Source organism: Rhinoraja longicauda, chromosome 27 (assembly GCF_053455715.1).
Source record: "Rhinoraja longicauda isolate Sanriku21f chromosome 27, sRhiLon1.1, whole genome shotgun sequence".
Classification (NCBI taxonomy): domain Eukaryota; kingdom Metazoa; phylum Chordata; class Chondrichthyes; order Rajiformes; family Arhynchobatidae; genus Rhinoraja; species Rhinoraja longicauda.
The window spans coordinates 13,950,722-13,968,649 of record NC_135979.1 but is presented as its reverse complement, the minus strand read 5'-3'; the positions used below and the strand labels follow the sequence as shown (position 1 = coordinate 13,968,649).

The window sequence follows — 17,928 nt, the reverse complement described above, 5'->3', positions numbered from 1 at the left end:
TAACACTAATAAAAACGGCCACATTTTCCAATGCTCAACTTCACTAAATGCCAACAATTCAAGTCTTTCTAACAAGTGGGGCAAAGCAATTTGGAGAGGTTCTGATGGGTTAACAATGAACAGTGATGGTAATTTTCAGTTTCATTTTACTGTATACATACAATTGCGTTGGGAAATTTAATCCAAACACTGCGGAAAAAATGACGATACAATTCAAGTGTCAGGCCGGTAAGATATGTTAGAGAGACCATATTACACCATCTGTACACTGGAAAATGTAATCATTGAGTGAACTAAAATAGGAACTGCCATTAGAGTGGGCATCTGTTTAGCACTTTCCACAATGAAAGTTTGAAAGCTTCGTATAATGACAGCGTCATGCTATTATGTACTATCTTATCCACACGTATAATTTGGTAATCATTTGTTTTTATTGTGATCTAGGATTCTCTGGTCTGGTATGGATGTGTTTCTAGCTGTAACTCAGTGTCAGCGTTGATAAATCTCAAGATATTTGTAACAAGACACAGCAGAGCAAGGCTTCCCACGGACATGTCTTGTGGCACTAATGCACAAATATGCAAGATGTGCATTTGGGGAAGGTGTAGGCTGCATGAATGATATGACTGTGACTCACCACTGCATTCCTGCCTCCTCCCTGTTAGTTTTCACTCCCTTGCTTATCACAAATGTATCTAATTCTTCTGTAAGAAATATTCAAAGACTTTGTGTTCACCACCTCTGAGGGAGTCTCATCACTCGCTGCAAGGGAGGAAATGACCACGTCTCTGCCTTATTGGGCAATCCTTTATTTTTATTCATTAACAATGACCCCACCCTAACACACACGCACACACCCTGCCCTGATCTAAATCTCCAATTCCATCCTGTCAAGACCAAACTGAATTTTAAATGTTTCAAGTAATTTGTCCTTCATTTTTCTAAACCCCAGCAGGCACAAGCCTATTCGGTCCAAGCTTTCTTCATAAGACAACCCACCCACTCCAGGTATAAGCCAAGTAAACCGTCTCTCAATGGTTTCCAACTCATTAACCCTCTTGATCAAATAGAGGTGATAGTCTACACAATACTCCAAATTTGGTCTTGCCATTGCTCTGTACAACTGAACCAGAACCACCCGACTTTTATATTGAATTTGCCTCACAATAAACAATAACATTCTGTTAGCTTTTCCAACTGCTTACTGGCCTGCGTGCTAGCCTTTTGTGCATCATCCGCTAGGATACACAAATCTCTCTGCAATTCAGCTTCGTAATCATTTGCTGTTTAGACAGTACTTTTTTATTTATCTTGCCAAAATGGCCAATTTTGCATTTTCCTGCAAAATCCTTCTTGCCAGATCTTTGCCCTTTCATTTAACCTATCCACACCCTTTAGCAATCTTCTTGTGCTACCTTTACAACCTACCTCCCTGTTAGCCATCAGATCTTTCATCAATGCTTACAGGTGACCTCCTCCGCCACCATCACATTTATTTTCCCTTTGAGCCTTTGAAGTAGCATCTTATCAATTGCCTCCTGTGATCATCGCTGGTTCCTCTTCATCCTCAGCATACATTACTCCTTCAAGGAACTTGAATAACTCAGTACAACACGATTTACCATTCGTAAAACCATGCTTGCAGTGCCTGATTATCTAAAAATGTATCTGTCTACTGCTGTAATTTCTTTAACAGTATCTTCAAAAATGTTACATTAGAGAGATGTTAAGCTAACTGGCCTATCGTTTTCTATTTTTCTGTCACCCTCTGTTTTTAAAACATAGGCCCTTCGGTCCACACATCTCCAATATCTCCAATTGTATCATCAATAGCTTCTCGATCACAGACGTGAGACTCCCCGGCCTTTAAACAAAGCAACAACATCATCCCTCTGCCTACCGGGATCTCGCCTGTGGCTTGGAAAGTTGCAAAGATCTTCATCAAGGCTTCTGCAATCTCCTCTCTTGCCTCACTCAATAACCTTGTGGTGGGTGGGTTGTCTTATGAACGGTGGTGATTCTGTGGAATTCTTTACCACAGAAGGCTGTGGAGACCAAGTCAATGGATATTTTTAAGGTAGAGATAGATAGATTCTTGATTAGTACGGGTGTCAGGGGTTATGGGGAGAAGGGCAGGAGAATGGGGTTAGGAGAGACAGATTGATCAGCCATGAATGAATGGTGGAGTAGACTTGATGGGCCGAATGGCCCAGTTCTGCTCCTATCACTTATGACCTTATGAATCTGGAAAAGATCCCATTATGCCGTGGGAATTTACCACATTAATGCTCTTCAAGAGCCACAACACCACCTCCTTAATCTCAAACTGACCTTGAATATTAATATTGTCCACTCTCATTTCACCACCCCGCACGGTCTTCCATGTACTTTGAACAAAGAAATTACATTCACTATTTTCCAATCTAATGGATGCTTCCATAAATCTGTGGAATTTTGAACCATTAAAATCAATCCAAGAACTATTTCTTTAGCTACTTATCTGAAATCTTACATTTGCTATTCTGCCTTATTTGCAATGTCAGATATCAATCTGTGCCAAATTATGGTGATTTTTTTGTCAAGAATTCAATTGCAATGTGAACGTCTAACCGAGTTCTTTGTATAGCTGGCAGCAAAGGTAATTTGGATAATTGTTGAAGCCGCTAATAAATTGGTAAATCTACACCGGAGACACCTGCAAACACATCTGAGGTTTCATCAGAATTATTTTCTTATGAATGTTTAATGCAAACTCAGTTCATATCTCGTATTACATTTCACTACATGGTACAGAGGTGCACAGAGGATGACAAGTTTCAGTTTAGGATTTCCGAGTGGGAAAAGCTTTTGCATGATGAATATCGAATGTGCCTATCACCTCAAGAATATCAGTCATAGAGTCATACAGTGTGGAAACAGGTCCTTCGGCCCAATTTTCCCACGCCGACCGACATGTCCCATATACACTAGTCCCACCTGCCTGCGTTTGGCCCATATCCCTCTAAACCTATCCTATCATGTATCTGCCATAATGTTTCTGAAACATTGTCTAAATCTCTCTGGAGCGTTTGTTGATCATTTGAATTTAGTGTTTGTGTTGGCTTTTGAGCTGAGGATATTTGAAGGCTCGTATAGTAAAGGTGTTATGGCCGTAAACTACAAAACCTTGCGAGCTGGTACTTTTTCTTCGGTATGAATTACATGCACATCGGAATTAGCCTCCCATCACGTGGTACGGTCATTTACCAAATGCTACGGTGCAGTTGGTAAGACAGCTGTTCAAGATTCAAATCAAACTGGTAAAACTGTACAGCAGCAGAAAACAGAAGATTGTGTTTGGTTTTATAAACTCACCAGCTGCTGTTGTCAGTGTGATGGGAGGACAAAACACAATCTCAAAGTTGTAGCAATCTTACAGATTGTTCTTGGGTGACTTTTAACCACAGCTGGGAGCAACGTTTAAGCCAGCTACATGCTTCTATTTCAGGAAAACAACGATGGGACTAGCTCCATACTTTCCTTCCTCTTGTGCTGAAAGATTTTACAAACACGGTTAGTTAAATTCGCAATTAAGAAGCCAAAATAAAAACGGAAAATGTTGAAACACTCAGCCAGTCAGGCAACATCTAGGGAAAGAAACGGAACTAATGTTTCAGGTTGAAAACCTTTAGTCAGAGATGGTGAAAGGTCTTCAATCTGAAACATTAACTCTGTTTCTCTTTCCACAGATGCTGCCTGACTTTTCCAGCATTTTTTTTTGTTTTAATTTCAGCATCTGCAGTTAAAAAAAAAATGTAATCATGAACTCAAAATACCTTTTAAGCAGGAGGACTGAAATAATTGTTTTAATATGTAGTTGAATTCCCAGACACATTTCTGTAATGTTAAGTGTTTGCAGTGAAAGCTGTGTAGCCCTGGGGAACTGCAGGCTGGCCAAGAATGTAGATCGTTTCTGGGCTGTGGACTGAGTAGTGATAATTTTTGGCCAAGGTTGTCTGAATTGCCGTTGTTCTTTAACCTCCCCCCCCAATGCTATCCGTATTAGATAATAATTCTTAGGTTATTTGTGTTTCAAATAATTCAGTTTAAAAGTGACAATAACCATTACATAGAACATAGAACAGTACAACACAGGACCTTAGGCCTACGATGTTTGTGCTGAAAATGATGCCAAGTTAAAGTAATCTCCTCTGCCTGCATATGACCCACATTCCCCCCCCCCCCCCCCCCCCCCCCCTCCATTCCCTGCATATGCAGGTGTCTATCCAGAAATGTCTTAAATTCCACTCTCATGTCTCCAATACCACCCTGGCAGTGTGTTCCAGGCACCCACCACTCTCTGTGTAAAAACAAACTTGCCCCAAACATCTCCTTTGAAACATTGTACCTCTCACCTTAAAGCTGTGTCCTCCAGCGTTTGATATTTCCAATTAGATTTATTCAAAGAACTACTTTGCACTGAGTTGCCTATATGCATGCAACAGCTGTTTTTTCCAATCTTTAGCATCAGTGTGTGGAACTGGCAACGATCTTAATTTCCATTCCCTTTTGATCTCTGATTTGTAACATAGTTCTGATGTAATTGAGAGATAACATGAGTTTGTGGCACCCCTGGTCATAATTTAGGAAGGTGTTATTTGATATTCTGACAAGGATTTCTCAAGCCAATAACTTTCCAGTTTGGACCAAGTATATAGGTTAGATGTTCCTTCTTTCTGTCTCTTGTTGATGTATTTCTGGTGCAATTATAATCCTACCAGATTCTAGTGCTTGCAAATTAATACATTTTTACAGTTGTTAATTTATTCTCTTCTATATGTTAGCATCTCCAATGTTCTAGTGTGGCATATCTGTTTTGATTAAAGACTGGTTCTTAATTTCTTACTTAACAAGAGTTTCAAAGATAATTTTCTCTATAAAGTTAAGGGGGTAATAATGATAAAACAACAATCCATTATCCCATGATTTTGTAAAAGATATTTAATGAGTACCCACGTGTCCTCATGATAACTCCAATTGTTAAGTCATTAGTGTTCAATTCTTTGGCCAACAGTCTCAATTTACAAACTGACCTGTTAACTTTGGATCAGAACTAAGAACTTCACTCAATTCATCGCTGCTTTGCTTGCAATCTATACTGTGTATTTTGATTGATACGCAGTGAACCCTTAGTTACCATCCTTGTGCATAAATTTGAAATAATTTTCACCACTGACTGAGATCTTGGTGATTTATTTTTAGTTTAGTTTATTGTGACGTGTACAGTGAAAACCTTGATGTTGCGTACTAACTCGTCAGCTGAAAGACAATACATGATTACAATCGAGCCATTCACTGTGTACAGATACACGATAAAGAGATCATGTGCAGGGAGAAGGATTAGTGTAATTTGCCATCGTGTTCCGTGTAGACATTGTGGGCCAAAGAGCCAGGTCCTGTACTGCACTGTCTTAAGTTCTAATTATACTAATTTTCAGGCACTCTGTCTTCCTCACAAGTTACTGACCCACCCATCTTTGTATGGTAAAAAAAAAATGTTATAGTCAAATTGGTTCCTTCATCCAAGTTATAAATCAGAAATAGTTGAGACCCCAGAAACAATCCCTATGGTAACTATTAGATACTGACAGCAAATAGACAATAGGTGCAGGAGTATCAGCACCACCATTCAATGTGATCATGGCTGATCATTCCACAAATGAGCCAATTAGCCCAATTCTGAATAAAGGTCTCGACACGAAACATTGCTTCATCATGTTCTCCAGAGATGCTGCTTGACCCGCTGACGTACTCTCGTACTTCGTGTTCTTTGCTCAAAGTTCCAGCATCTGCAGATCCTTGCGCCGACAGCGAATCCAACTGTTCCTCGTTAGTTGGCTGCTCCCCGATCCATGCCAGTGTATCACCGTCATCCCCATGAGTTCTACTATCATATGTGGCATCTTATCAAAGTATTCTGGAAATCCAAATGCATTACAGCTACTGGCTCCACTTTGTCCATCTTGTTTGTTATGTCCTCAATGTACTTTGGCAAATTTCCCAAACACAATTTCCCTTTCATAAATTCCGTTTTGATTGTCTTATGACGTTTAAATATCTTTATGTTACCTCTTAATAAATAATTCCACCATTTATTCCACTAAGAATAGTGAGGGCTAATAACTAGTAATTAGAGATATGGATTGTGCTAATGTGGTGATAGGGAGCCACAGACAATACCGAAAAGTAGAGACATGGAATGCAGCAGTGATGACCCCCAACTTTCAGGAACTTCATTCATTATGTTATAGCTTGCACCCATTGTTGTAACAAACAATTGGAGCTACTGTCAACTAAATTAGAGTTGTGGATAATCATTTTATTCTGTCATCAAGATCGAGTTTGTTACCTCATTTCTCTAACCTCCACTCTGTAATCCAGACCTAGTTTCACTGTTAATCAGGTTTCTGTGTATTCTTGTCAGATGTAAAAGCTGTACCAAAGTCGCGCTCAGGACATCAGCTTTGACTGGCCTCCTGGTGCACACCAGCTTTAATAAATGACCCATTACTTTAAGCACCAACTCCACATGGCCTTTCCATATGCTCTTGCAATAAGAATGCATTGAACAATTTGGTGTTGGTGTGTTGGTATTAAAGTGAAGGCAGGAGCTCGGTGCTGCATTTTCCCCAAACCTCCAGGTAGTGAATATTCACTTAATTTTTCCATTGGATGTACATTGAAACTTTCTGCTGTTTATGTCATTTTTTGCTGAATTTATTGGCTTTTAAGTAAATGTCAGGATTGATCACAATGTCAATTTTTCCACTGTATTTACTCAGTCGTGACCTTTCTTTAATGTCAGTGGTCTTGAATTATTGTTGCTGATTTATGTCAGGGCTTTTTGCTGTTTTAATATTTGACAGTAAACTGTCTTGATACCTGACTGTTAATATGTTGTTTTGAATTTTTTTTTGAAATGCGTGCCAAAGTTTTTAAGAAGCCAAGCTACTTTTCAAAGACTTTCTTTGAACCGTGTAGAGGTCTCCCAATTAATCCCATCAAGGATTAATACCAAAAGAACATTACAGTGCACATGTTAAATACAATTACAGTCATTTCCCCCCCCCTATCCAGTTAACAGCAAACCTATGGCCCTTAAAGCACTGCTCTGAACCTGGTACAAAACAGCAAAAGGTTAATTGTAAGAATTTCAATTCACATGCACGTCTTAAATACCCATATTCAAATCTCTTGCCAGCATTTTGACTTTGATTTAGAAAACTAGAATTTGGGCGTTGATTAAGGTCCTTAATATGTCAAGAGTTACAAATCATGACATTTAATTTTTACTTTTAATTGCATTTCGTTATTTAGCTCTTTGTTTCATGCATCTGTTTTCCAACAAGCAATTACTTGTCCATCTTTCCATCCATACCTGGAGTTAACTTAAAAGGTATTGTTTGTGGTGATGTTTCCTTGCGGGAGTTAGTGTGTAAATCCAAATGGCGAGAGGCCTTTGATCTATTAAGGGCATCACAGTTGAGGCCAATTCTTTACAGGACCATGTGCAAAATTAGGCCCATTTGACCCATTGATTCTGCACCACCATTCGATCATGGCTGATCTATTTTACACTTTCATCCCATTCTCCTGCCTTCTCCTCGAGACCTTTGTCGCCCTTTCTCTCTTTGTGTTCACATAGAAGCACTAAGTGCTAAAGATATTGGCTGATTGTAAGTGGTGGATTTGGAGGTTTCTGCCTCTAAGCCTGAGCTTTAATGTTAGCACCACGATGCTTATATTGTTGCGACCATGCAGTGAAATTCAGGGATTGGAAGGCAATTATTGATTTCAGCTGAAAGCCCTGGTCAGGGGGTGGCGGGAGGGGGGCAGGTGGACTGTGGTCGTGGGTGGAATGAGGAAAACCAACCCTCAAGAGCATTTCAGTCCCAGGAAAATATTGGTAGGAAAAGTTGGCAATCGTGCATGTTACCAAAACTCCGATTTGCCTCTTTGTCAATCATTGCATTCTTCTAAATAATGACATGCTCTTTCTCTTTTTTCTCTTTTTTCTCTTTTTTCTCTCTTTTCTCTCTTTTCTCTCTTTTCTCTTTTCTCTCTTTTCTCTCTTTTCTTTCTCTCCTCTCTCTCCTCTCTCTCTCTCTCTCTCTCTCTCTCTCTCTCTCTCTCTCTCTCTCTCTCTCTCTCTCTCTCTCTCTCTCTCTCTCTCTCTCTCTCTCTCTCTCTCTCTCCCCCCCCTCTCTCTCCCCCCTCTCTTTCTCTCTCTCTCCTCCTCTCTTTCTCCCCCTCTCTCTCTCTCCCCCCCTCCCCTTCATCCCCCCCCCCTCCCCTTCATCTCTATTCTTTCAGTTCATCAGTCAGTATCAGATTGTCTTTGTGTGAATATCTGCTGGCCTCATTTAGTTTGTTTAATTATGTGCCAGCACCTTTCTGTTCTGCGTTTCCATTTTTCCTTTGTGATTCCCGGTTTATTGGGCTTTCTGCTTTGACTGGATGCCAGTCTGTGGAAGGGCAGGAGGGTGCTGGCAGTGGAGGGAACTGACCAGGAAGGCAGGCAGGCTTCAAACAATAGATCAGGAGATGTATCTCGCCCGGTGATTCAGACATCATCAGGGCGCAGTGCAATGCAGATGGAACCATCCTCACAGTCTGCACTGAGCTGCAATCCTGCAGTGTCAGCAGCTTGTGCCCTACCTTTGAAGGGGGATGTTTAATTATTCTGCTGATGTTAATTGATGACACTCTCTTGCTTTCTAAATTAACAGGAAACCAGCTGATCTGCAAAACCTGGCTCCTGGAACTCACCCACCATTTATAACCTTCAACGGAGAGGTGAAAACCGATGTTAATAAGATCGAAGAATTCCTTGAGGACGTCCTGGCTCCACCCAAGTAAGTGTCTGCACAAGAACGCAAGACAGCATTTCCCAGATTTGCAGAAGTCAACTGCAGCATCATGCAGAATAATGCACAGCACACACAGTGCATGTAAGGTGATTTACTGCAGCAAGCCAAATGGAATTAGTCAATTCCACAGCAATGAAATTACTTTAAAACTTCGAGAATTTGCAGAAGCCACTTTTGTTGAGCAACCAGTGTGTGGTGTCCCTGTGGCAGAGCTCGTAAGGGTCCTCACAGCTCCAGTGGTCTGGGTTCAGTCCTGACCTCTGATGCTATCAGCGTGGAGACATACAATTATTCTCCCTGTGACCACGTGGGTTTGTTGTGGGGGCTCCAGTTTCCTCCAGCAAAGTGTGTGTTGGTAGGTTAATTGACTTCACTAAATTGCTTCCAATGTTTAAATGAGGGATGAAATCAGGGACGTAAAACAAAAAGATAGGATTAGCGTAGGTTTACGGTAGATGGCTGATTGATAGTCAGCGTAGAATTGATAGTCAGCATTGAAGGGCTGTATAGGACTTTGTTTATAATTTTCATTAAAATTGACCTGAAATCAAATTGGATCATATAGTTCATAAGTGACAGGAGCAGAATTAGGCCATTTGGCCCATCAAGTCTATTCCGCCATTCAATCATGGCTGATCTATCCCTCCCTCCTAACCCCATTCTCCTGCCTTCTCCCCATAACCCCTGACACCTGTACAAATCAAGAATCTATCTATCTCTGCCTGAAAAATATCCATTGACTTGGATTCCACAGCCTTCTGTGGCAAAGAATTTCACAGATTCGCCATCTTCAGAGTAAAGAAATTACTCCTCATCTCCTTCCTAAAGTAAATTCCTTTAATTTTGAGGCTATGACCTCTAGTCCTAGACTGTCCCACTAGTGGAAACATCCTCTCCACATCCACTCTATACAAGCCTTTCACTATTTGGTACGTTTCAATGAGGTCCCCCCTTATTCTTCTAAACTCCCGCGAGTACAGGCCCAGTGCCATCAAATGCACTGTCCTAGCACACCAATACTCAATGCTTAAAAATAAAAAAAATGTTTGAACTTTATTCAGCCTCTGCTGCAGGGAAAATGTGGATCTGCAAAGAGTATTGGTTGTCCATTACCTGACTGACTTGGCATTTTCTGCTGAAACGTGCCTTACTTTAATTGACATGGGAAGCAATCCATTGAAGAGGCAAAAGAAAGTCAAGAATGTTAAATTGCCATATGCATTGGGACCGACACAACAAAATTCTTTTTCTTGCTGCAGCTTCACAGGCATATCACATGTAACGTCACAACAAATACGTATATTATAAATTATCATTTATTCTAGGTAGCTATTCTATTGGCTTGTGGGAAAGATCCATTACTTGAAAAAGAATAGGGAGCATATTCTTGAAGAAAATTCATTACTCTCAGTTAGACCCGTAGAGTCATTGAGTGATGCAGCGTGGAAACAGGCCCTTCAGCCCAACTTGTCCACACAGGCCAAGCTATACTAGTCCCATCTTCTCACTTTTGGCTCCTATCTCTCCAAACCTGTCCTATCCATTATCCAGTTCTGTGAAGTTCTCGCTAGCTCACGTTCTACATTGATGGTTGTGTTTGCAGCACCGCAGTCTCCATCTCCAACCTTCTTGGTCATCCCCATCTTCAATCATTGATTACTGTTTCTTGAGATTCGTGCTACAGCTGAAAGGTTTAATATAAGCATTTAAATTGGCCCATTTGTATTTATGGAAACAAAATGCTAAAGTCGGTCAAATTCCCACCTTCAGACTGTTCCAAAAATCTATCAGTTTGCCAAAGAAACAAAAGTATTTTTAACAATGTTTCTCACCCATTTCTCTGACCTCATCTCCTGTAATTGTTGATCTTCAATGGAAGTAATTTCAGGCAACTGAACCACCCTGCCAACAACTAGAGAACAGTCCCAAACGACTACCGACCTCATTGGAGACCCTTGGGCGATCTTTGAACAGACTTTACTGGCTTCATATTGCACTAAACATTTTTCACATTATTCCCTTTATCATGTACCTGTACAATCTAGATGGCTCGATTGTAATCATGTAGTGTCTTTCCTCTGACTGGTTGGCACGCAGCAAAAGCTTTTCACTGTACCTCGGTACACGTGACTATAAACTAAACTCAAACTCAGAATTGCAGACAAACCTCTGGTTCCTGACTCGAATGGTCAGTTGTGAGCCTGGATCATTAGTATTTGCAGGCTATTCCATGATGGATGGCATCACATCCAGGTTTTATCTTAATCCTATTTGGGCATTCTGTGGTGTAACCTAGTTTTTATCTAGCAAATGATCCGAGTGGAAACACAACTCTAGTGATGTTAGTGGCTGCGGTCTCTCACTATGTAGAATCAAACCAGACTTATGGAAGGAAGCACAGAGACACAGGAACTGCAGATGCTGGAATGTTGCAGAGAACAAAAATGCTGGAGTGATTCAACGGGTCAGGCAACATCTTTGGAGGAAATGGATAGATGGCGTTTCAGGTCGAGACCCTTCTTCAGACTCATTGTAGTAGGGGGAGAAAGTTGGAGAAGAGGTGGGGTGTGGGACAAAGCTTAGCAAGTGATAAGTGGATACAATTTAGGAGGTTTTGATCAGCAGGTGACAACAGCTCGAGATGAAAGAGAGACAAAGGGATAACAAAAAGGGAGCAAGGAGATAAAAAGAGACATGGAGACAAAGGTGTGTCAGATAAGGAGAGAAGAGGGGTGAAATGTAAAGCCAGAGGGAGGGTTGTCGTTGGAAGGGATGGGGGAAGGGAAGGGGACGATAGTGGGAGAAATGGGTGAGGGAGGAGAGAGAAGAAAAAAACAGGATTCCAGCACTTTCAGATTTGTGGGAACTTGGTTGAAAAACCAAAGATGTTAGAGTAGTCTCCAGGCATAACACCAGCATATATTTATGAAGGAAAGGGGATAAAATCTGAACAAAGTATATCTTGCGCTACTGTAGCATGGCAGACTGCCTAACCTGATGCATTTAATCTTGCTTCATTTAAATCAAAGCATGCAATGCAATAGGTCAATCCAACCAGACAGTTGGAAGGGGAATAATGGGTTTCAAAGAAATATAAAACAGAGACATAGAAATACTAATCATGTCCTGCTGTTAAATTTGACAGGATCTGAGGGAAGAAGATTCTTCCAGGTTTCCCATATGCCAACAAGTCTCCCTCTCTGCTCACCCCCGCTTCCGTTAAAGCACATCTTAATAACGTAGCGAGAAATGTGGTCAAGACACCAGATCAATTGTTACATTAAATATCCTTAAGATTTTATGCTTTTAATTTTTAATTTATTTGAATAGATTTCCACTACCTCTAAATATCTGTGATCATCAGAGAGACTCAGAAGCAGTGGAAATGGCCCTCCACCAGCACAACTGGAGAGGAGACCACCAACACAATCCATGGATGGAGCTCTTCTTTGAGGGGGGTGGGAGGGGGGCTTCTAATTGTTGACTACTTACGTTAGTCCACTTTGTGAAATGACTGTGGTAGGAAACCTCAAGAATGGGTGATACGCAGATGCAAAGGTAAATACAACAACAGGGACCCATTTGAAAAAGGTTTTCCTCATCTCAGTCCTAAATGGCCTATCCCTTATTCTTACACTGTGACCCCTGCTTCTGGACTTCCCCAACATCGGAACATTTTTCCTGCATCTAGCCTGTCCAATCCCTGAAGAATTGTATATGTTTCTATAAGATCCCCTCTGATCCTTCTAAATTCCAGTGAATATAAGCCCAGTCGATCCATTATAAGCCCAGTCGATCCATTGGATAATGAGGTAGACACAAAATGCTGGAGTAACTCAGTGGTCAGGCAGCACCTCAGGAGAGAAGGAATGGGTGACGTTTCGGGTCGAGACCCTTCTTCAGACTGATGTCAGGGGAGGGGGCGGGACAAAGATAGAATGTAGTCGTAGACAGGAAGACTAGTGGGAGAACTGGGAAGGGGGAGGGGATAGAGAGGGAAAGCAGGGACTACCTGAAGTTAGAGAAGTCAATGTTCATACTACTGGGGTGAACATACAATGTTCAGTCTGAAGAAGGGTCTCGACCCGAAACGTCACCCATTCCTTCTCTCCCGAGATGCTGCCTGACCTGCTGAGTTACTCCAGCATTTTGTGAATAAATCGATTTGTACCAGCATCTGCAATTATTTTCTTATATATTATTCATACTGCTGGGGTGTAAACTGCCAAAGCGAAATAGGTGGTGCTGTTCCTCCTATTTGCGCTGGGCCTCACTCTGACAATGGAGGAGGCCCAGGACAGAAAGGTCAGATTGAGATCAGGTTGGTTGAGATGGACTGAGCAGTGGAGTTCAGTCAATTAGGAGCACAACTACCAACAAAGGCAATGTGAGATAGAAACACAATCAGATTAGCTGCATTGTTTCACGAGGATGATCTGGATGATGTTATTGCTTATTGCTAAGAATGTTTACACACATCCTTCTGCAGGTCTTCAAAAAAACAATATGATAGTAATCATCTAAAGTTCAAAGCAGAATCCTGCAAATGTAAAATCTTTTCTGAACCACTCTTTTATAATGCAGTTGAAGAGATTTTAAATTGCAATAAAATAATGAGTGTGACTTAAGTTCAATCTATATCTAATAAAATGAACTTTAATTCGGAAAGGGCTATAAATAGATTTTTTGATGTATGGGAGCTACACGGAACTAAATAACGTATCACTAGAGCTTCAAAGGGGGAATTAATTTTACTTTGAGCTGCTCCATGTTAAAACCGCATTGTAATGATTTCTGTTGTGTCTATATATCAGCCGAGTGTTCGAAACCTGCGTAATATGCATAACTGTTCGCCAATCTAGAAAGTGTGGTTTAAATTGTGTTTGAAGACGGCATGATTGAGAAATGGGATTGGGATTTTCCAAGGCGCTCTCAGACCGACTCCCATGAAGCACGTCTGCCAAGGGAAATGTGGAATTGGTGCATCTATATACGAAAACTCTTGTTTGTTTGTTTGTTCCTGAACTACAGCCAAAGCGGTACACGATAGTGTGACAATTTTAGGCCCACCTTACTCACCGTCATCCCCTTGGTGCTAATGGACGAAGTTTCATTGAAATAGGTGTTATAGTTTTTACTTTATTCACATTTTAAAGTTTAAATCTATCTCCTAGGGAGAGAGAGGGGAGGGAGAGAGGGAGGGGGTGGGAGAAGGGAGGATCAGGGGGGTTGAGGGGGTTGGAGTGGGGGGGGGGGGGGAGGTGCACCAAGGCAGGAGAGGTTTGGCCCCAACGGGTCCACTTGGTCTAGTTTACTTAAAAATTTCAATGGAGAAATTCCAACCACATTACTGTAAGTGCACTCATATCTGCTATTTCCAGATTAATAATATGGATTATTAATGGATCAAAATGGACCATTAATTTTCTGGCACCAAAGGATACCTTAAACATGTGTTCTTGCAGAACAAAAAGTAAAAACTGTTTCTGTATTTGATATCTCTGTTGTTAAATCTTGTTTTAACAATCATATCACCTCATGAGCTCATGCCCGGATAAGGGTTGGTGCTTCTCCACTCTTCCAGCCCCACACCTCTCTTAGGACGGATTTTGCTTTTAGTTTAGAGATACAGCGTGGAAACAGGCCCTTCGGCCCACTGAGTCTGCACACTAACACTATCCTACAGACAAGGGACAATTATTAAAAACATTTATACCAAGCCAATTAACCGACAAACCTGTTCGCCTTTGGAGTGTGGGAGGAAACTGAAGATCTCGGAGAAAGCCCATGCAGGTCACGGGGAGAACGTACAAACTCAATACAGCCAAGTACCTGCAGTCAGGATCAAACCCGAGTCTCTAGTGCTGTAAGGCAGTAGCTCCTTATTTCACCACCTTATTTCACATTCCATCCACCTGCAAAAACTTCAGCCATTAAATCTTTATCCTTTGGTTTTTGACCTTTCTATTAATGGACTTAAATCCTTCTTGTTTATATCCCGTCTAGACCTTTGATGTTCCATGCCTCAATTAAACCTTCCCTAAGGATCAAAGCCAAGTTCTCTACATTAAAAACTCTGATAGGGAATGTCTTGTAATTATTTGTGGATCTTGTTTTTACACCACTGAAAATGTATAATCTTTCTCAACTATAATGAATCATGAAAAATAATGATAAGCTTGTAGTATGGAATCCAGCTCCACCTAACATGAGATGGGGTATCCTCGTAACCTGATACACTTTTGTGAAGCGTGGACGATTTAAACATTAAATAATTTAAACATTTAAACACAAATAAGTGATGTGCTGAAGTGCCGGAAAACTGCATCAAGATCCCAAAGCATTCACTTCTGGTTTGAATGGAGATGGGCAAAAGGTTCACTTGCAGTAATGAAATTGAACTGCAGATGCTGGTTTATACCAAAGATAGACACAAACTGCTGGAGTAACTCAGCGTTCACTTGTAGTATGGGTAGGCTACATCATCGTGGGCTTATATTTACTGGAATTTAGAGGGATGAGAGTGGATATAAAATTATTACGGGATTGGACAGGCTAGATGCTGAAAAATGTTCCCGATTTTGGGGGAGTCCAGAACCAGGGGTCACAGTTTAAGAATAAGGGGTAGGCCATTTTGGACTGAGATGAGGAAAAGCTTTTTCACCCAGAGAGCTGTGAATCTGTGGAATTCTCTGCCGCAGAAGGCAGTGGAGGCCAATTCACTGGATACATTCAAGAGAGAGTTAGATATAGCTCTTAGGGCTAACGGAATCATGGGATATGGGGAGAAAGCAGGAATGGGGTACTGATTTGGGATGATCAGCCATGATTATATTGAATGGCAGTGCTGGCTCGAAGGGCCGAATGGTCTACTCCTGCACTTGGTTTCTATGTTTCTATGTTTCCTCTGTCCTCTGTTTGATCAGGGTAATTAATATATGTTTAGTTTAGTTTAGTTTAGTTTAGAGATACAGTGTAGAAGCAAGCCCTTCAGCCAACTGAGCCCGCGCCGACCAGCAATCCCTGCACCCTAACACTATCCTACACACTAGGGACAATTTACAATCTACAGAAGCCAAATTAACCTTCAAACCTGTACGTCTTTGGAGTGTGGGAGTTAAATCGGAGTATCAGGGGAAAACCCACATGGTCACGGGGAGAATGTATAAACTCTGTACTGACCGTACCCGTAGTCAGGATCGAACCAGGGTCTCTGGCGCTGTAACTCTACCGCTGTGCCACCGTGCCGCCATAATATGCACACTGTTAGAGGAGTAGGCAGGCTGTTTGTTTTCCTGTCATTTTCTTGCACTGCAATTCCTCTCCAGAATGCATCACGTGTGGCGGCATATGGGGAAAAGAAACCTCGACCCTGCCCCACACAACCTGTCCCATGTTTCTGACAGTGAAACACAGCACTGCAAATGCAGCAGTCACTTTTGTATTTGAGCTTTGAATTAATTTGGAGTGGATTCTGTGGTCCTCGTAATGAAGGCAGATTACATTAGAAGTCGAACCATGTCCCACAAGGAAACGAGCACATTATTGATTATGGATTAGATGCAGTACAGAACCGTTCTCACAATTATCCTCAACGCCAGCAATGTTTGCCGGTCTCCCTCTCCTGCAGACTGTCACAAGCTTATTTGATTTTCCACACGCACACAACTGTTCCAGACTAGGTCAAACTTGAATGGAAGATCTGGGGGTGAGAGGGCAACATTGAACACATTTTATCTTCAACTGCAACATATTTCATTTTCTGAGCTGTTTGAACCTTTTTTGTGGCAAAGTGGTGCTTGTTGACTCTCCAAACTGTTACTTTGAAAGTGAACTGTCCAATGTTGAAATTTGAAAGTAAATCCAAATTCGTTATTACTTTAATCTTTCACAAATGCTTGGCAGCAATGTTCCACCTTGTAGGCCCTTTGACCTTGACATTCCACCATTTGTTACTTATAAATGTGCTGTCTGCTTGAATCAATGGAAAGAAAAAGAAAATGTTGCATCACTAAGGGCCTGTTTCCACGCTGTGAGACTCAATGACTCGATGACTATTAAAAGACACACAGTGCTGGAGTGACTCAACAGGTCAGGCAGCATAGAAACATAGAAAATAGGTGCAGGAGTAGGCCATTCGGCCCTTCGAGCCTGCACCGCCATTCAATATGATCATGGCTGATCATCCAACTCAGTATCCCGTACCTGCCTTCTCTCCATACCCCCTGATCCCTTTAGCCACAAGGGCCACATCTAACTCCCTCTTAAATATAGCCAATGAACTGGCCTCAACTACCTTCTGTGGCAGAGAGTTCCACAGATTCACCATTCTCTGTGTGAAAAAAAACTTTCTCATCTCGGTCCTAATAGACTTCCCCCTTATCCTTAAACTGTGACCCCTTGTTCTGGACTTCCCCAACATCCCTGGAGAACATGGACAGGTGGCGTTTCAGGTCGGTGCCGTTCTTCAGACTGAAATCACGATAAACTTATTTTGAATATGACTTTGTTCTTCCAATAGTGGGTGAGAGTTTAATTTGTACATCTTCACAAAAGCTCCATCCACTGTGAAGCCACTATTTAGCACAGAAGAGTTGGTTGGGCAGCCTGTGCCTGGATTTCTGTTCCAATTTGTTGCAGGACTTGACATCAGCGATCAAACTCCACTCAATTTAAGCACAAAATAAACACTCAATAAAAATCAGGTGCAACTCAGCAGTCCAGACTTTCCAGTCACTATATTTAGCCCTGGTGGTTTCTGAATGGCCATGTCAACCTGAAACTGGGAGATCAGGACTTGTAACAAAAATGAATGGCTGCAATTTTGCATCGCCTAATCCAGCTGCAAATCTCAGGGTAGATAATACAACAGGTCTCATGATTGTTATTAAATGGAAGATATTAATCAAGCAGGAAATAACAGTGGGGCCGGGTGGTGGTGCTGTGGTTCGTACCTATGCCTCACAGCACCAGTGACCTGTGTAGCTGTGCCTCCCATTGTGACTGGTGGAAAAGCATT

General features: G+C 41.5%; 1 protein-coding gene across 1 annotated transcript in view; it reads left to right on the top strand.

Moving 5' to 3' along the window:
- The window catches only part of LOC144606705 (chloride intracellular channel protein 4), a 110,461-nt gene that overhangs the window by 58,160 nt on the left and 34,373 nt on the right, over positions 1-17,928 (top strand). Inside the window, exon 3 of the mRNA XM_078423013.1 lies at positions 8,769-8,894. Coding sequence (XP_078279139.1) covers positions 8,769-8,894 — 126 coding nt within the window. The remainder of the gene's footprint in view (positions 1-8,768; positions 8,895-17,928) is intronic.